The 20,848-nt window shown below is 37.6% G+C and overlaps 1 protein-coding gene across 3 annotated transcripts in view; it reads right to left on the bottom strand.

The window, feature by feature from the left end:
• The window catches only part of DRAM1 (DNA damage regulated autophagy modulator 1), a 34,075-nt gene that overhangs the window by 9,217 nt on the left and 4,010 nt on the right, over nucleotides 1–20,848 (bottom strand). For 2 of the 3 annotated variants that reach the window (XM_063395693.1, XM_063395692.1), the window contains exons 2-6: nucleotides 17,997–18,064; nucleotides 16,667–16,809; nucleotides 14,458–14,635; nucleotides 13,376–13,434; nucleotides 12,014–12,106 (exon numbers count right to left, since the gene is read on the bottom strand). In XM_063395693.1, coding sequence (XP_063251763.1) covers nucleotides 12,014–12,106; nucleotides 13,376–13,434; nucleotides 14,458–14,635; nucleotides 16,667–16,809; nucleotides 17,997–18,064 — 541 coding nt within the window. Of the gene's footprint in view, nucleotides 1–6,373; nucleotides 10,700–12,013; nucleotides 12,107–13,375; nucleotides 13,435–14,457; nucleotides 14,636–16,666; nucleotides 16,810–17,996; nucleotides 18,065–20,848 lie in introns of those variants that run through there. The other variant, XM_063395694.1, reaches the window with a different exon arrangement.

Genomic DNA, 20,848 nt, shown 5'->3' with positions numbered 1-20,848 from the left:
GAGTCTTCACTCTTGCATCTGGACACATGGTCTAGCACATATTTAGATAGTTCTGATAGGTACCTATGAGGTAAGATATGTTTTTTGACACTGCTCCAGCAGCCAGGTCAAATAAGGAGTCACATATGCAGGCTGGACTGACAAAAAGAGCTGTCCCAGACTTCTCCATCTGCAGCCTTATTTATGATAAACCCTTGACCTGCCAGCTCTACTGGGCATTTCCACACTGTTACCATGAAGGTATCAGCAAGCTCTTCAGGGAAGCCTGAAGTCTTTGGCAGGCTGTAAATGAGCACAAACCTTTTTTGACTTTGGCTCTGGGTCTTCTTGCACATGAATACTTGTTATTGGTCTTGCTGTACATGGAGCACCATTTCTGGATAAGAGATTGGAAACAATGATAAATGAAGTGCCAACTGTAATTTGCTAATTAACCCAGTGTGTCAGTGTGGATAGCCCAAGGGATGTGGTGCCAACCAAGCTGATCACTGTGATACCCTTAGTGATGTCATTGTATAGTACAGGTAGTTTATTCTTTCCAGGAGAAGCTCATATTTATTTGTGTTTCACAGCAGTGTACAGAACTCATGGCCAGTTGTTCAAACACATGTGGGGGCAATGATAAGCCCATATAAATTTGTACAGCTGGAGCCACATTTTTGTTAACACATTCAACTGCTTGACAGGCGATGACGAACAGAAAACAGAAATTACACAGTCCAGCCCCACCAGCAACAACAGTGCACTGAGTACTCCAGTACCCCGTAGATAAAGTAGTGTTGGTAACCACTGATTACCTGCCTCACAAGTTGCTGTCAAGCAGAAATAATAAGCAGAAGGGGTTTTTCTGCAAATGCCCCTTGAAGGCATTGAGCAGATGAGCATGACAGGAACAGAATGTGATTTAAATTCAATCAGCATGGAAAAATTCCACAAGATTTCAATGTTGTTGAATGAGTCTTCTTGTAAACAGCATTTTAACATGGTAGATGCCATGTAACATGGTTAGAAGGTTTTGTTTTCCTCCTCAGGCCAAATTTTCCCCCCATGACCCCCAATGTCTACTCCTTCCCCTCCAATGAACATGAAAAGGGCAACTCATCAGTCTGGTTCTCCATCTCATAATTACACCATTATCACTCATAAGGAACCCATTAATGTGGAAGAGGTTTTGAAACCAAAGCCTCTCTTTTCAGAACCCTGATCTAGGAATGCTTTAAGGGTATATGCCAGCTCAAGAATCAGATTCATTTTGGTTCTGGGAATCAAACCATAGCCTCTGCAAAACAATGGAATTCAGGAATCCGTGGCTTGTTCCAGAAAGTTAAGCAACAACCTCAGGTTTTTTTGCTAAAAGAAGACTAATAAAGCTTGATGTAACATCAGAGGAGCTAATTCAGAACTAATAACAATACTTATTTTTTGAACAATTTAGCTTTAAAACAGTTTCTCACTTCATAATTTTCTTTCATGGGGCCTTCTTTTGGAATATCCTACAGACAGATGTCCTACATAGCAACTGACTCTCATACACTTCCAATTTCCAGCTACCTTTAGTATTTACTGGTTAGAGAACATTTCACCCAAAGAGGCCTTTCTTTCTGTGTGGGATGCCAGATGTCAGCTACACTATGATCTGCAGGACTCGCTGTCTTTAGGGTACCCGGGCAGTAGTATGACAGGTGTAACCATTCCTGCCCTATTTGAAACAGGACTGTCCCTATGTAGAAGTAGATGTAAAGAAATAATGAGCTGCATACAAAGCAGTGTGTTATGGGCAGAGTTGAAAGGCAAAGGAGAACCAGTTATTACTGCACCAGCAGAAGAATTACCATGAACAATATGTAGAATCAAAAGCAGCAGCAAACAGGATATGATCTCAAGGGAATAGATACTTCCATTTATATTTCAAGTTTAAGAGGATCCATTATAAAAATAGTTGCTCCCATCACTGTAAATACAGATAGAAGAAGTTGCCAGCTACTTTGACTTTTACAAGCAGCCAGGAAGTACCAGAAGCCTAAATAATTCCAGTTTGTTCTAGATCTTATATTGCAGCCCTGATAAGTGCTCATAGCTAAGGGGGTGGGGGAAAAATCACACCAATTGTAATTCTTTTGAATAAGCAGGTATAAAAACAAAGTAAAAAAAATAGTGAGGAAAAAGGTGACAAAAATTACTAGGCTTTTGAAAGGAACTTTCACTGGAATTCATGTCCTGCCTGCTGTGAACTTCAGCCTCTATAGCTTCCTGCTCATTCCCTGCACAAAGTGCATCTGGTGTAGCTGTAGGCAGCCCAAACAAAGCCAGCTCTGTGAGCCTCTTCACATACAGCATTGCAAAGCAGAACACCAGCAGTAAACAAAGATGCTTTAGGAACAATTTTGTGGTTATACCTTAATTACTAGAGAATCAGCTGGCCTTTGTCCAAATTTGTGCAAATCTAAGATCAGTAACATGGTTAAAAAAATATTTTACAATCCTAGGAAGTTAAAGGCACTGAAGTGGCCATAAATAAATGTTAAGGAGTAAAACTAGATGTTGAAAAACAGACTCCCCAGATATGTTGGATGACAGCCTATAAAAGCCTTCAAAAGAATTTTCTTCAAAACACTATGAAAATTAACAGGAAACTCTCTATAGGAGATTTCATAATAATTATAAAGATGTTGTTTGGCACTTTCTGAATAATGTGTTCTCTTGTTTAAAGAAAATTATACTGAAAATTCGCAACAACCCAAAAAGAAATGATAAGGGCAGCAACAAACATACGCTAAGGAGTGGGTTCAGATTAGCAATATTTACTGTTAAACAGTGGTTTAGCAGTAGACCAACAGAATTGTCTCCTGTGTGCAGTATTTCTTAGAAGAGCATTAATTCCATAGGCTTGGTTAGGTGAAGTGTAACTGCACATTTGATTGGTCTTAATGCAGGCCAGTATAAACACTGGTAAGAAAAGCCATCTTCACCACTTTCTGCTGAAGTCTCTGTCCTCCTGATCATCAACAGATGTTTTAAGTCTTCATTACATATTATTTGGTGGGTGATCATTTACCTTGAGGCTTTTCCAGTTGCATCAGCATAGTCCTCTTCCCTCTATGTGTCCCCAGACCAGTACTGGTCCATTAGACTGTGCAGAACCATTTCTGCATCCATCGTATTTCCAATTTCACCGTTTTTCTTTTTTTCTTTTTTTTTTTATTTCAGTGATGAGCATGTGGCTCTTCACTTAGGTTTCAGTGTTCCCATGCTTCTTTGACTTGTATTTCAGCCCTCACTTAGCTGCTGGGAATGGACAACCCATCTCAATCAAGCAAATCCTCCTTGCACCCGCAGTGGCACCCTATTCAGTCTTCTACATGATACTGGGGACAAAAGCCTATCACCACAGCTCATGTCGCTCACTTCTCAGTGTTTCATTACAGAGACTCTGTTCCTCTTCTAGTCTGTGATTTTGCTGACAAAAAAATCTCCCCTGTGTTCCCTGTGGGACAGCCAAACAATCTGGTGTCTTCCCACCGGAAGCTTTGTGGGGACCTTTACAAACAAGAACAAACTCCTGTTATTCCAAATTCTACACTGAAAGTCCATAGAAAGGGGAACTCCTCCTGCTGCAATCTATGAGCAGGAAACTCTTCTCCAGGTCCTGGGACTGTGGTTTCAATATAACTTGACTCCCAAGAAACCTATCAAGGTATTGATCCTTAGTGTCCAGAAAATGGAGGGAAAGTGCTTCCTGATTTCCTCTATGTAATTTGATGTCTTTAATGCAATTCTTCACAGGGTAATAAAGTAGTCTGTCTGTGTTTCTTTATTTCCACTGAGGCCAGCAATACGTGTCAGAGGCTAACTCCTACCTTTTCCTTCCCCTCTTTTCTTATACAGGGACTCCTCTTTCTTTACCCATTCTCTCAGCTTCCAATCTTCAGGCCTGTTTCTGAGTCTGTGTGCCTTGAGAGTAACAAAACTGCCCTAAACACGTGAGAACTGCTGCTTCTGCAACATAGCTACACAATCCAGAAGAATACCCATCTCCAGCTCCTCTTGAAGAAAAAAATGTCACTAATTCCTGTTTTGCCTTGCAGTCTAACTGCTACTGTGATTTATGGGATGGTTTCAATAGCCCATCCAGGGCATTGCTAGGATTTCGGTTTCCGAGACTTCTGGTTTTTTCCAAAAGCGGTAGGCGAGAGGCAGAGTTTCTGCTCTTCCTAGAAATCCATGAGAGACTTATCTGTCCCTGGTCCCAAGCTGAATGCATGGTGCCCAGTGCTTTCTGCTCACTGAATTTAACTGGGTGGTTTGAGGGTCAGCCCCCTTTCATCCTACTCAAGAAGACTCAGTGGTCTGCTGGTTGCATTTTTACTCAAATAATTGATTTTTTTTGTCTCTTTGTGCATTTTTCCATGGTGAATTTTTATCTGACAGTGCAATGAACGGTTTCCAATCCTGTCTTTCTTTAGTTTCCTTTCACTCCTCTTTAGTCTTAACATTGTTAAATATTTTTGCAACCAGAAGGTATTTTTGGAGTGAATATACTGCCATGACTCTCTGTTTTCAATGGCAACGCTCAGTTCTGGCTGCCACGAGCAGACACAAGATGCCATGTAAAACTACAAGCTGATTTTTAAAAAACATGATTATATAATGTTGTACCATTCCTTCTGGTTGAAATTCCAGGAAAGTAGCAATCAGGATTTTGTATTGCCTACCCTAAACAGTAAGCATGTTCTAAATTCAGTTCAAGACTAAAGAACTATGCTAATACAATAATAGTGTTCGAATTTTAAAGCTGTTTGGCAAGGAGGGGTACTGAGAGAATGTCGGCTTTGCCTTTTGACAGCACTGGCAATCACCCTTTAAAATCTGCTATAATACTATAATTACCCCAAATATTTGGTTTAAACACTTTTAAGCTAACCAGCCATGCCAGCTGTAGCAGGATCTCAGTTGAGAGTTGATTTTGGTCTGCAGTCAGGTCAGAGAGCACCCATGACTTACTACCTGCATACGTTCAAATTCCCCAGACATCAGATTGAGACCACAAAATGGAGGAAAGTAAGGCTAATTTGTTGACTGTCATGAAGAAAGATGATTTCTGGAACAGAATCACAGAAACCACATCCTAACACTAACATACTGGGAGAGCTGTTTGCCAACACAATTTGTGTGAATTGAGTATTAGGTAACACAGAAGGACAGAGGACAAAGGGAGAAATAAGAAATGGCGCCATCTCTGTGCCCCCAAAACCCAGAGGAAGCCAAGCCAATGGAAAGCTTCCACACTCCTGAGAAAACAAGTGCTTGCTGAAGCTTGGCTCCTGCTTCCTCACTTGCTTCTAAGACTGTTACAGCTACTTGGGGATGTCTCAGATCTTGTCGCAGTGCCATCTTCACACAGTTGCACTGAATTTCAAATTAAATGTCATTAGAGGCTTAATCAGAACTACATCCTGTTGTACTTGTGATATTGGTTGTGAGAACTCAGGTCTTAATACTTAACTTTGAACTCTCAATTTCTGTTTCTTCAGCAAGAAAACAAGCTGGGTTTAAGGAGCAGAGACAGAACAAGCAGAGTCAGAGCTTGATGTCCCCTTCAAACTGCTTACAGGGAGATAACTTGTTTTCCAAATTTATCCATGACATTATTCTGCTGACACCAGAATCTATCCAGGAAACATCCCTAGGCCCTGTGAACAACATATGCACTTGCTCAGCAGAGCAAGAAATACTAACGGTTGAAGCCAGTAGAAGGCTTGTAATTTGATTTTAGTTGATTAAAGTCAAGAAGATCACTTTTCCTTCAAGTGAAGGTTCTTATCGCCTATTGAATTTGTGTCCTCAAAGGCTAAATAGATCTCTGTAAGAAAAGAGGGAATTTCATCTGGTGGAATTTCTGAACATTACATTTTTGCCTGAAGAGCAAGACCTATGTCGAAATCCTTTCTAAGTAGTAGACAAGATTTTATGTGTAATCCCATTGACATTTCAAATGAGCATAAAATTCTATTTATAATTTTTTAAATGAAGAAACCTCACAAATTATTTTATTACAAAAAAAATCCTCTTGAATAATTCAAACCAGAAGAAAAACCTCCCTGCAAACCATGTAATATGCTTCAGCCACTTGATGCAGTGTGAGAGGCAGGAAAGACACCTCTTTGCATGGAGATCTGTCAGCTAGTATCTCTAATAAAGGCAGAGCTAAAAAGAATGTTCCTGCAGGTCTCGTAATGAAAGTCTAGATGTTCATCAGAGAAACTTCTTTGAAATATACCTATAATGAATTTTATTAGTGTGTATTGGGAGAGTGCTCGTGGAGTAAGAAAGTTCTACACTGTTAAAGATGTCTATCAACAATGAATCACTCATATGTTGTCAGAGCACTTTCTGTATTTATTTTTTTTAAATCCATAAAACATTTGGTGAGAGTTTCTAGAGAAATATCCATGCTACTCAGCATAATTTATTTAAGACTGTGAACGCTAAACTTGTATCATTCCAGGCAAGATAATGTTCAAAAGCCTGCATTATTGCTATGCTTCATAGAAGACAAGGCCAACTGTTTTGTCAGACAAGGAAATAACCGAAAAAATACATTTTACATACAAAGTGCATTTTTAAATAGATACAGCAGCTACCTATGAATTTTTTTTACAACCAGGAATGTCACTTTTTCTGGGTGCAGACTGGCTGCACTTTTGAAATGCTAAAATCTTATTCTTTCCATATTGTTGCCTCATGAAAACAAGGTCTATATTGTTTTCTAAAGCTCTACTGCAAACTGACAGAACTGTACTGAAGCAACCGAGTGAAGTGTTCCTTCTTTGTGACAGGTAGGAAAAACTTCCCAAGAGAAGCAGTGTAGAAGTGAGAGCTGGATGTCAGCTTGTGCCACTGATAACTGCAGCAAATGGCTCCTTTCACTTAGAATAACTAATGTGAAATTGAAGTTGCTATGAGACTACACATTGCAGTAGCAAAACATTTACTTAGACGAAGACTGGAAGGGATGGCAAAGAAACTTAGATCTGATTTGTTTTCCACAAAGGCACAATGCAAAACCCATTTAACTGGGCCTCCAGACAACTATTAAAATCAGCTAAAGATACCTACTAAACTACTGAACTTGCTTGCCTGAACGTGGGAAATAAACTCAAATCATGTGGTCTGCTAGTGCCATCTATTGTGTACAGGGAAAAATACAGACACCACATGTAGGACTTGGCTATTTTCTCCTTGAAATGAAAGAAATGCTCTTTTTGAATTACATTACCAATTCAAAATATAGCCAAAGCCCATTAAATCACTGCAGTTGTTTATAAAGCACAGCATCTATTTTTATTTCTGTGTATTGCAGCAACATGGAGGACTCTGACCACTGCCCGTCCTCGTCATGCCTGTACTGTCTGTGTCTGCACGTGTGACCATACAGGCACTGCCACACACAGAAATGCAGGGAAAGACAGACCCAGCTCTGACAGTTTTTAGTCAAAGCTACAGAGAACTTATAAATTTAAGCCCATTGCTACTTCCCCACATTTCTCCCAAATAAATGGACATTACCTCATCTTCCAAGGAAACAAACATTAACCCTTCCTAAAATACATGCAACATGTTACTTTTCACTGTTTATTGGAAGAGAACAGCTTTTCCAGCCTCTTCCAGAGATAATATTTCCAGTGGACATTGTAAACCACTGGGAACCAACCCCAAATCCTCTGCAGTCTTCAAACTGATGTTCTGAAGGCTGAAGGGTTGTGAAATGTGGTCAACATTGAGACTAAGACTGTATTTACAGAGGAGTTTCAAATAGCAAGTTCTTGAACATCTTTAAGAACTTCATGCTGGAATGTCCAAAATTCACTGACATGTTGCCATAATCCCTCTAATCTGCTTGGAAGTTTTGCTACCTGTATTAAGAGCAAGAAATGAATGCCTTGCTATCAAGATTATTGTACTACTGTCAAACATATGATGCTGTCACAGGTAAGGTAGCATGCAAACTGAGCAGACCAGAAAGTTTAGAGTGACTTATGAGAAAAGCCAATGATAAGGTCATCACTGGCTTTGTGCACATTGGAAGGCAAAGCAGAGAAAGTAACAGTGTCCTAGGACAAAGAGGGGTTTAGGTATTTTGAGTTGATAGAGTTTCATCCTGACACGATCTGGAACTGTGACAGAGACCACAACAGTGGTGTTTCATCAGCAGATTAAGCTGCACAACCAAGAAAAATGAGCTTTTGCACTTTTGGAAGCAGTAGAATGATTTAGCATAACCACTAAAAATAACAGCAACTATCATGTGATTTACTGTAGTTTATGCAAAAGGAATTTCTCAATCACTCCTGATGGGCTGACAAATAGAGAACATCATGCAGAGTAGATGATGAAAATATTTCTAGCATAGCTTCCAACAAAAAATAGCTATTTCTTGTTGCTAAGAAATATAAAAATATAGAAAAAGGAGCAAAGCAACAGAAATGTGCTGTGACATTATCTGTGTTAACCTCTAGAGATCACTTGCCTGTAAAAAATTAGTGCAGTACTTAACAAGAGTCAGCCACAGATAAATTATACCTTGCTAGAATATTATTTTGGTAATTGCTTGCAACTTGTCAACTCACATTTCAACTGAAAAAAATAGTTAAGTTGTTGACTGAAAATCTGCTTGGAGCCAGAGAATAATCAGTGTTTACAATAGTTGTTCACTGCACAAATAAAAAAAGTAATAATCCATTGCCTCTATCTGCAAGTCAATGCAAGTTAAGGTCTTAACTCTAACAGATTTAATAAAAGGTGCACAATTGCTGCATTCTTTTAGTCATGAATATAACACAAAATGTATTACAATAAAGCTCAGAAAAAATGGAAAGGATTTCATTCAGTACTTGAATTTACCTCTTGATTTCAGGGAACAAGGTGATCTTGATTCAGCCACTTTCTCTGAAAATTCTTTTCTTCCCTTTAGGATACTGTAAGTACTGTAAAGGTTGGCTATCATTTGAAATAACAACTTCAAGCTTTTTATACTTTAGTTTATGAAAGCTAAGAATAAAAAGCAATAAAAGAATAATACACAAAGCACTAGGAAATATGGTCTTTTCTTAACAGAGCCTTGAAAATAACATGATGTCACTTTTTGTGGTTGAAACACATTTTCCTTATGATCTTCACTTGAAGGAATGTGTGTCTCTTACATGATACCAAATCAGCAAGACATAAGGTCCTTCCTTTAGTCAGTACTAGATTTGATTTTGAATTTGGTTGTAGCTATGAACCTCTGCAAGATAACCTGAATACTATGGAAAGCAAATCTGCCAGTGAAAAACACTTTTACTGTTTTTATCTGGAAGAACTTATAAAGAAAACATCAACCCTTTAAGTTGTGAAACAGCTGAATTTAATACAGTTTAAAATACCCAATAAAAGAAATATCAACAGATGACTAATCTTAAGCCATCACTCTCCAAAACACACATTAGTTAGTGGACATTAGCAACAGAAAATCAACAATCTTTCTGCATAAACTGTGACAGAGTGTGAAAAATGTAATTTTCAGAGAATATAATTGACAACCAAGTCGTTAACGTGCTGAATGGAGGTGGTGAATCAGTTCATGAAAGAACCTTTTGCCTGCAGATACTTGTAACATCTGACATCTCAATTAGTTCCTTTCCAAGTCTTTCATTACATAAGTAACCCTATAGCAGCAAATATCTTCATTACAGATGCTCTCCAGGTTTGTTTTTTAATTCAGTTGTATGTATCTAATACTCATACATTTGTTTCTAAGCACCTGAAAACTCTGGTGCCTCTTCTTATTTTCCATTCATTTCGAAAGATTCTTTTTCAGACCTTCTTCACTCCATTGTAGATTAAAACAGGCTGTAAAATTTTGCTTTATATTAACCTAATTGTAACAAGTTTTCTCTTTAGTACACCATGCTTAAATGTAAATTTACTTTCTATTCCCACTTCCGTTTTATCTTTCCTGTGGCCATCAGTGCATAAAATGGAAAAAGGGGTGAAATTTTACAACATGTATTGCAGTTATGATTACAAAACATTTTGCAAGCAATATAGTTTAAATTTCTCTTAGGATTTGTATTTGCATTACAGTGCCCAGTATCAGAAATATGTAGCATAGTGTTGCAATCTACTAACTTCAAATTTCTTCAAACAAAGATGCCCACTCCTGATCTCACAATCTTTTCCAGCCCTTGAATCTTAACAGAGTAGAAATTCAGTCCTAGTGATTTCCATTGCCTTTACACCTCCATCTTTGCAAAATGAACTTTCTCAAGTTTAAAACTAATGCTACTAATCACACTACAGCAAATTAAAAATTACAGATATGTCCAAAATGGAAGAGCTGAGGAGATCAAGTCCTGGAGTGATTTTCATGTGCTTCTAGATATTGCTTTTGTTACAGCATTTTTAATATACCAAGCCATATAAAATTTACAAAATATTGCAAAAAGGCAGGAAGAACCTTGCTCTGAGTTTTTAAAATCTTTTAGTGGTTGCTGGTGCAGAGTTAATGGCATGGGTTCTTAATAAAACTTTATCAATCCCTGTCCCTCTGCCACTTTTTCTATAAGTAAAAAGAAACCTAGAATATTCATAGATATAAAATATTGTTTTTTCACTATCAGGAGTCTTCATGTATTTCTGTTGATATCCTTAAAGAAAATCTCTAAAAGAAAAATAAAGCAAGATCAGCTTAAGATAATTTAAAGTTCTGCAATATAAAGTACGAGGAGATGAAACAAAACAAAAGAAAAAAGAGTTAAAGTGAAATAAATACTGTGGGAAAATTAGAAATAAGTCTTATTTTTCTTAGAGTGTAGCAGGGTTTTTTTACTGAATTAATAGTTTGCTTTTCTCTGAGCAGTGCTTATGAGAAAAAAGATTGTAGAAACTAAAAAATCTTTCTGTCATTGTCAAACACTAACATTGGATTAATGCTATTTTATAGCCTGTAATTTAGAAGGTCCACATTTCTATTTTGTTTAATTTCATCACTTTCTCTTATTTTCATAATACTTATATTTAGTAAAAGTTTTTATGTGTCTAAAGCAGAATCATTAACTAAGGATTTTTGATATATATTCTGAGAATTACTGCATTGTCCTGCAAATCTCTGTCTCCAAGGGAAGAGTCTGACCTCTGATAAAAGAGATCATATACATCACATCATATACATACACATCAGAGAGTGATGGACTGGCAATAAATACCTCCCCCCAAAATGATACATTAAATGATGCATACATATTGGAATGGTTCTTTGATAATTCTGTCAGTTTTAGAGGGCAATTGTATACCTTTAAGATCATATGTTGTGTAATTTTGAACAACTATTTTGTTCCAAAAGAAGTGTATTTTTCTGCTGAACCTAGCGCTTTTTTTTTTTTTTTTAAATTAAGGAAAAGCCCTACAGACATGGTCTATTCAGTACTAAGTCAAATCTAAACAGACATGGAAATGTTTGCTATTGGTTAACAAAATATATGTTAACTCTGAATCCAGCTACCCAAACCAGAAGGTTTTTATGTCAGTATTTTTCCAAAAAGTATTTTGTATTCTTTGCACTGTGAGAAAACATATATCAAAATGTGTAAAACATCAATGGCTGAAATGCTTTGGATTATTACATAAGATCCCTCGGGTAGAAAGAAATAAAGTTTTACTTGCATCATTTATTTTGATATTATGCCACCTTTAGGGAGCCTCTTTCTACGAAAATGCTCTTGGTAAATAAGAAGAATATATTAATTGTTATTAATATTCAAGAGCAGACACATTGAACTATTAAACTGAGTTTTATGTTGTATAATCAAGGGGTAGAATATTCATTATGTAGACAGAAATCAGTTCTGTGACTGGTAAAATTTGTTTTTGTATAGCTTTGATGCTTCTATCTAGATAAAGAATGGTAAATTTCTATCTTAATTGTTGTTATATAAATCATAGCACTTAGTCACTGCTAAAATACATAGATACCAACCTGAAAATCTCTAATGAATGTTAAAAAGAAGAAGATGAAACCAAAGGCCACTGTCCATTCACAGATTGCACTCATAAAATGGTAAGTATAATCCTGATGGAATGAGACATAAAACAAATTTTCAGATAAAACAGCTAAACAAAACATGAGTGGAATGATATAGACATTTCCTTCTGTAAATTCAACAATATTTATGATTCATCATCCCTGTTGCAATTCACATTTTGTTTTAACTGAATGATGAGTAAATTTATCAAGGTTGCATGTGTTACATTGTGCAGTAACATCAAAGGCACTACAAGAAAACTGCAATTAGCACAGGATCAAAACAAAGCTTGAATATAATATAAACCTGAAAACATTCAGTTTGTTACATTAAGATTACCAAAGTGCCCATACTCCAAGCTTTCACTTAGAGCCACTGAGCTCAGTAATTCTGAGCAAATTCTCACCCTGTTTTAAAATGGAGGGCTACCCTTTATGACAGTTCCTGACAAGACTTTTGTTTTTAAGACTGTCATAGAAAATCTATGTCACAAGACACAAACACAATGCCAAGTGTTCCTTAACATGCCATCAACAAATGTGCTGTTTCAGTAAAACCTTTTTTTTAATCCTTGCATCTCATAAAAAGCCACAAAAGCCCTGAAGATATTACTAAGATTGTCTAATTTGCAAAGATTTATCTCACAGATGCCTTGCCACCTTTCGGTTGAAGTACATTTACTAAGTCTGCTCTTATAAAGCTCTTCAAGCAGGATATGCTTTCTGCGTTATTTTACCCGTTTTTTGAATACATCCTTTTAGCAAAATTTGTCCAAAAAGAAAAATTAGTTTTCATAGTTGTCATTCTGAAAACACTGAAATCAATTCAAATACCAAAAATTAATTTCAGTATGGTTTAGGTCAGACTCTAAAAATTTATGATCAAAGACTATTTAATAAAGAATGATAAAAAAGCTGAGAAAACAATGTTGTAAAAAACCTCAAAAACAGCAGAATGAAATTGATCCACTTTTTGTTTGTGAGAGGTTCATTTTCAAGAAAGTTGATTATAAAAGGAAGTAGAACAACTAATTTCCAGAATATCTGGGTTTTTTTGGTTGTCTTTTTCTATGGGAAACTTTCAAATTCTTGATCAAAATGAAAGTCTAACTCTTTGAAGCTTGATCATCTGTGACAAGTTTTCTTACCCACACCACAGCCATCTAATGAAGTGACTAGAAACCAGCATTGCACAAAACTGTTCATGATTATGTACTATTTGAAGTCTTTGACATGTTTGTAATGCTTTAAGATAAATATAACAGCATTCCCAAATAATATCACACAAGGTAAGTTGGCTACCTAGTAAGATTTTACCTTTTCACCTGGAGTCCAATCAATTTTTGTCATGGAAATTTTTGAAGCAAACACAATCACTGGGAAAAACACTGTAAAGGAAACTATACAATACAGTGTATTGTAGAGTAGAAGTGAAAAGGCCTGCTTACAAAAAAAACCAGACTAGACCATCTTTCCCTTCTGTAGCACAGGAGATCCTGAACAACCAGAATATCAAATCAAGGTATTAAGAATAGCAGTAAATGAAACACATTACAACAAGGTAAGTGGTAGCAGCAATCAAAACACATTTCTGCACAAATGAAGGTTTCTGTACGTTCTTTCAAAGTATTGACAGTAAGGGAGACACTCCAAAACTTAGGTGATATTTGTGACCAGAACTGTGGGAGCAGAGTCCTGCACTGTTGGAACAATGTTGGTTTCCAGTGATGTACAGTAAGTGCCTCGATCTGTTTGTACAACTTCCTCTCAGGACTGAGGCCCTCTTTCAAAGCCCTTTCACAGCTGCTGAAACCAAAAGCAGGCTATAGCTGGCTGACTCATGATGAGCTGCTGCCATCAGTTTTCAACACTGGCAGATCACCCAAGGCCAATAAAATCAATGACATGACTAATTATTGCATGCCAAGGGAAGAGCTATGAAGTTGTGCAGTGTGACTTTAAGAGAGGCAACTATTGAGGTCACTAACCAAGCAACATGGTCAAAATTATCTGCTTAGGCTTGTATGCCACCTATGTTTTTAACTTCTGTGTGCTTGGTTCATTGTAGAAGCCGTGGCTTCCTTTTTCAGACCTTCCTCCCTTCACTCCTTCAAATGAAGGAGGTTGGAAAGTTGCTCTAGCTTCACTAGTGTATGATTCTGTAAAGAACAGTAGGCATTTTTAAAAATATACCCCTGAAATAAGAGATAAAGCTTTTTAGAAGCCCCCAAAACTCATTTTTATGTTATTAATGGTGTCCCAACATGCTGTATTATATACACTAGAGAGCTCTAAGTAAAGAGTGTGACCTCATTTTTATTCTTTCTCAGCAATGATTTAAGTTAAAAGGAAACCTGAACACATGAAGGGAAAACCATGGCATACACTGTAAAGGATACTGGTAATGAAGGCAATGCATGATATGACAGATATGGCCATCCTGATGTGACACACAAAGTAAGTGTTCCATCGTGGGCAGGACTTGTAAGAGACTATAGACTGAAGAGTGATGTATACAACACCCGAGCCAAATGCCAAAAAAGCTCCTATGTCATGGACACTGGGAACAGCCAGCTCCTGGAAAGAGAATCAGCACAATAGTTAGCTGCTATCACCTGAGGAAACTAGCAGGTACTGTACATGAGTGTAGATTTTCTGTATGACATAAAGATTAGAGGAACTAGACTGAATATTAAGGAAATAATTTCTAATTCCAGCTTTGCTTTGGTCTCCTGACTTGAAACATCACCTGACCTTGAGCAAATCTCACATCCTCTTCATGTCTCAGTTATTCTATTGGCAAAAGGGGATCAGAATGTACTGTTCACTAGTTGTACAGATACAGGGAAAAGATTGAAGGCTTGCAAGCCACCATTTACAGCTTCCTGGGCAATTAAGGATGCTTGAAAATCTGCTAGATCGCAAGCTTAGCTAGATTAGATCCTTATTATGCTCAGAACCCTTTCTACAAACTGCACTTAACATGTAAAGCAGGGTCAAATCAGAGGCAATAGAAATTAGGTGAGGAAAGTGTTGTAATAATAAGCAGCCAGGACTCAGTTTCTTCATATAGGAAAAGCCCATTCTTTATTCACATAACTCACTTTTATACAGTTTTCAGAGACGTGTGCAACTTTAATTGGCTAATAGTTTTCTTACTACTTAATTCATTGGTCAGAAGGTGATCTGTGTGGACGTTCTAAGATTCAGACATTTACATTTTTCTTTTGTGGATTCTCATGGGACAGATCTATTGTTTATGCAGGTGCAAACTTGTTTTTCTCCCCAAAAAAAGAGAAAAAATGTTGTTGTGTTCATTCTTATAATTTTTCTTTATGGGAACTTACAAGCTACTTCTAGCTTAGCTAGAGTACCAGGTCCGAAACCATATTTTATAAGGCCCTTCTTTTATAATATTCCTGTCTGCAACAGTAAGAAGTTTATGGACTGACAATGAGACACAACAGAGATTAGATAAGAACCAGTGTTATACCTGTCAAGGAATGTGATAAAGGAATCACTTTGGAAACATTGGGATCAAATTTTCTGCTTTCCTGACTCTCACAAATTATTTTGCATTCCTGATTTGTCTTTTCCCTATTGAAGCTGAGTTTGTTTTCTATTTCAGTCAGGCATCATCCAACATTATTTTTTTTTTCTTTTTTGTGCCATATCTCTCCAATCTTATCAATAAGAACAGAGATATTTTAAAGTGAAATATGATTAGAATAGACTGCAGTACTTGTGGTGTTTGCAATCTGCCTGGATGCAAAGCTAAAGAGCAAGTTATCATCCTAAGGCAGAGTGGTTTTTTGTCTGAAAATACCATTTCCATTACATGTAAAACTGTACTGGGCTGTTGAAACCCCAACAATTTTTATTTTCAATTTCTCTGTATGTCATCCTGTCACTATATGAGCACAATAATATTTAACAAAATGCTCCAAGGTAGACCATCCTTTAAAAGAAATAATGCAGCTGTTTCCACAGATTTCAAGGCAATATCTCAAGCTGCCTGCCAATTAAATTTAGTTTGATTCTAGGCTGAAGATTGCAGTGCAATTGTCCTAATACTGGTGTCAGAATCTACCTTATTATACACTTCCTCAGTAGAAAAGGTGAAATGAATAATCTGTTTCAGTATTTTTTCTCCCTACTGAATTTTCTTTCAGACACTGAGGGGTGGACTTTGATTTGTAATGAGATGTCTAAACCTTTCTGGCAAAGTAAGCAGTAGTTCTACATGACTCCATCTCCTACAGACTCAAGTGAATCAAACTTGGAATAGCAAAGTTTTTTACATTCAAATTTTCATGGAAAAAAAAAATCCAGAAAAAAAGCCCATATAGGACACACCTGTTACAAGACAAGCACACAGAAAACTCCTTAATGGCATAATTGCACAAGCAAAAATTCTCATCTATAGGGAGGAAACCAATCTCTTGCTGTGTAAAACTACTGAAAAAAGGCAAGACCAAGAAAGGCATTCCTACTCCATTTTCCAAGGATCCACATGGGGATGATGTTAATCACTCTTATCCAGTTGAAACTTAATGGTATAACAATCTTATTTTATTTTCATTTTTGTTATGAAATTTACAGTCATACCTGAAAAGTTGCAACTATGCCCATTCCAGTGCAGCCCATCAATCCCACACATAATGTAAACATATTGCATGAAGACCTAACAAAATGTGATGATTCATTTTGCTTCTCTATTAATAAATATCTGATGTACATTGTAATCGCAGCTGAAAAAAACAACAAAAAAAGTGTTTTGTTCAATGATCACATATTGATAAGATTTTAACACCTTTTCCTGTAACACCTGACATGCAGAATAAAATTATAAACATAATAAATAATACTACCTTTAAGTCTACTGGAATGAAGAAGTTGATTCAGATGAACTTTCAAATAGAATTTCAACATTATCTTAAACCTGCACATTATTGCTGCCTAGAAGTAACTGCACATCAGTTCAAGAAAAGCACTAATTTAAATCCCATTCTTCTGGGTGTTTTGGGCACAGAGGCAGTCATTCCACATTAGGAGCAGAAGTTACAGGGAGATAAGAACCATAAGCTGGAAGTGGGAGGCTTTATTCTGCTCTGAGATGCAGTCTTGTACCAGAACTACATCTCCTTATAATGGGTGGTCTGAAGAATTAATTCCTTTTTGCAGAGTCACTGCATGCCTGGCCCTAATATGCAGTTCACTCCTGGAAAACACCTGTACTGAATTAAGAAATTGTGGTTCTTCAGGTTATAGTAAGCTGTAGACTGAATTCCACAATTCCATAACACAGAACATAGTTTCAGCCTATCTACAGCTGGAAAAATAAATCAGGTAATTTTGCCCAGGCACTATGAGGTTATGTGAAACACTCCAAGACAGTGTGACTGAACGAGGCTCTTATAAAAGGCAAAATGTGGGATTTTCACTTTGCCTTAAGACCATCCTATACTATATGTATACAGAGGTACACAGCTCTAGATCCTTCATCCTCTAAAAGATAATAGAAAATGCCAAACTTCCTGATTCACATCAGTCATTCTGTAGAGAAGTGGGCACATTGTGGAGAAAACCAGTTGTTGCTTCAACATTGTTCTTCCCTTTGATGCAGCATCTGAAAACCTAAAGTTTCCCTACATCAGAGTTTTTGCAGAGTAATTATGCCATTTTGTTCCACTTTTATTTCCAGTGTGACTACTTTCCTCTGATGAGGTGCTCTGAAGAGACACAAGTGCCTCCAAGCCTGCACTAACTGCTCCTAAGGACCCAACTCTCCAGGTATTACTTACATACATCTGATACTGCCATTTGACTGTGGAGAAGTTTTACTGCAGAATACTGAATACATTTATGTAATTAAAGCAGGGAGCTTTCACTAATTCTCATTTCTCCATTCTGGTCGACTCAAATACCTTATACATACCTAGAAGTGCTGAAATGTTAATCATAAAACCAAAGACACCGCTCTCTGGAGGTTTAGTTCCAGTGTCGCTAAGGCAGGAAGAGAGAGAAATTAAAAGTTAATTGAGACCTGTGAAACACAAATGAGACAATTGAAATCCCAAGAGAAATATAACTTGTGTGAACTGGTGCTGTGTATGTAAGGCAGTTCATCATTGTAGTAGAGAATCCTTCTTTTCGAAAATAAAGCATATTTTGAAAGCATATTTTGAACTGCTTTTTCTTTTTCTGTATGCAATATCCAAAGATGCGACAGGCCTGTACTTTGCTCATGAATGACATGATTACATGAATGACATTTTAGAATTAACATTTCTTTTATCTCCTGAATTAACACTCTGATAGAGTAAAAATATATCTAATGGCAGCCAGTATCTCAAGATGTGAGAGAATTGGGTTTAATTTCTTTAAAAGGAGTAACCCTATAAGAGTTCCAATGTCCAGGAATGTTCCTAGCAACTGTTTAATTTACTAATGTAGATACAGCTTAAGAGTACTATATTTCCAAAGTATTTTAAGTCTCTTCTGATAAAACACTTCACCCTTATAGGGTATAATTAGAAGTTCACTGGGACAGACAGAAGGAGCATGAGTGTGAGAATGTCTACAGAATTTATATACACATCTGCATGCATGTCTATATATATGAAAAACATAATGTATACAAAATATTTGTCTTCTGGAAAGCAGAACACCTTCACTATAGAATCCTTTTCCCTCTTTTCCCTGCATGTTTGCAAATACCCAGCCCAGGGAATGCCCTTTCTTCACAGAATGAACATACTTCTGGGAGTATGTGCCTCCTCAGGTCTGCTCAAGTGAGTGCTCTGCTGAAAGAACAGAACTATGATTCTGCCACCTCTTTCTACTATTTTTTCTTCTCTGATGTCTGTTTTTTCTTGTTTAACACACAACCAGTTGATAGCTATTTGATCAGGTTCTGTTGGTCAAGCTAATGGAAAACATCTTGTTCTTCAATCTTTACATAACTCGGGTGTGAGCTAAGTCTTCAGTTACTGGGCAGTACCAAGAGGCAGGATAGTGTGTTTGAACAGAGGCACCCAAAAACTCTACTATCAGGTATGTGAACACATAAGGGTTTTAGCTAATGCCAAAGTTTAGTGGACACTGAGCAAAGATTCTGAGAACAAACCTTTCTCCTAGAGTGGGAGTGTCAATCTACTGGTGGGTAGGAAGGCTCTGCAGAGGGATCTGGACAGGCTGGATTGATGGGCCAAGATGAGTAGCAGGATGTTCAGCAACACCAAGGGTTGGGTGCTACACTTTGGCCACAACCCCAGGCAGTGCTACAGGCTGGGGAGCAGTGGCTGGAAAGCTGCCTGGGAGAAAAGAACCTGGGGGTGCTGGTTGATAGCAGCTGAAAAAGAGCCAGCAGTGTGCCCAGGTGGCCAAGAAGGTCGGGGGCATCCTGGCTTGTATCAGCAGCAGTGTGGCCAGCAGGACCAGGGCAGTGATTGCTCCTCCATTGTTGGCCCTGGTGAGGCCACACCTCGAGTGCTGTTGTGAGTTTGGGCCCCTCACTGCAAGGAGGGCACTGAGGGGCTGGAGCGTGTCCAGAGAAGGGCAGCAGAGCTGGGAAGGGTCTGGAGCACAGGGCTGACGAGGAGCAGCTGTGGGAGCTGGGGTGCTCAGCCTGGAGAAGAGGAGGCTCAGGAGTGACCTTATCACTCTCTACAACCTGAACAGAGGCTGTAGCCAGGTTGTCCTCTTAGGTAACAAGCAACAGGACAAGAAGAAACGGCCTCAAGTTGTGCCAGGGGAGATTTAAATTGGATGTTAGGAAAAAATTCCCCACAGAGAAGATGTTTAGACATTGGAATGGACTGGTCAGAGAGGTGGTGGAATCACCATCCCTGGAAATGAGAAAGGAAAGCCTGGTCTTAGGGTCATGGCCTGGTCGACATGGTGGAGTTCAGTCATAGGCTGGACTCAGTAATCCCAGAGGTCTTCTCCAACCTATGTTGATTGTGTGATTCTGTGTATAATAGGACAAGCAGGTACTAGCTAGGGATATTTTTTAATGTCATTCAAGAAGATGAATACTCTTCATTCCAACAGCGAGGCTGGATTGTGTTTCAGTGCTAAAATTCTGAAGCTACCACTGAGTACAGCCAAAATGACCTCAGCATGAATGCTCTCCACATGCAAAAGAGAAAGCACTCTCTACTTAAGCAATCACTCTCAAGGATTTTGACAATTTTGTCAAGTTCGGGACAGAAGAGTATGGCCATCTCAAATGACTTGATTATTTTAGAAATTCATGTTTGCTCTCCAACCCCTTCCATGTTATAGAAGGATTTGTTTAACAAAAGTTGCTAAGATGATTTATCAGCAATGGAAGGAAGCTTAGGATAAAGGCAAGATCTTTTTCCATGAAAAGCTGATTAAAAAAAAGGAGAGAATTCATATATTTCTTTTTACTAGATTGGTTCAAAATTCTCAGACAAAAAAATTTGGACCAGGCTTTTAAACAAGTTCTTATATCTTGTCAGGCTTTAGGAATCCCTATTCACCTGAATTTTCTTGTTGTAATGCTTTCTGAAGACTTGTTCCAGCTTGTAGCCTGTATTATTCTTGTTTCCTTTTGACAATGAAATTGATGAAAACAGTAAACTAAGTCTTTTTGTTTGTTTATTTGTTTGTTTGTTTGACACTCCTGAAAATCATCTTAATTCATGTTTCATTTAGCCCATTTTTTAACCTTGAACTTCATCTTTTCCTTTTGTTTCTGGAGTGTTTTCATTAACACGATAAAGGAGTCCATTTAAAACGTGGGCCACTTGTGACAATCTT

Source organism: Prinia subflava, chromosome 4 (assembly GCF_021018805.1).
Source record: "Prinia subflava isolate CZ2003 ecotype Zambia chromosome 4, Cam_Psub_1.2, whole genome shotgun sequence".
Classification (NCBI taxonomy): Eukaryota; Metazoa; Chordata; class Aves; order Passeriformes; family Cisticolidae; genus Prinia; species Prinia subflava.
This window is presented reverse-complemented; position numbering and strand designations above follow the sequence as displayed.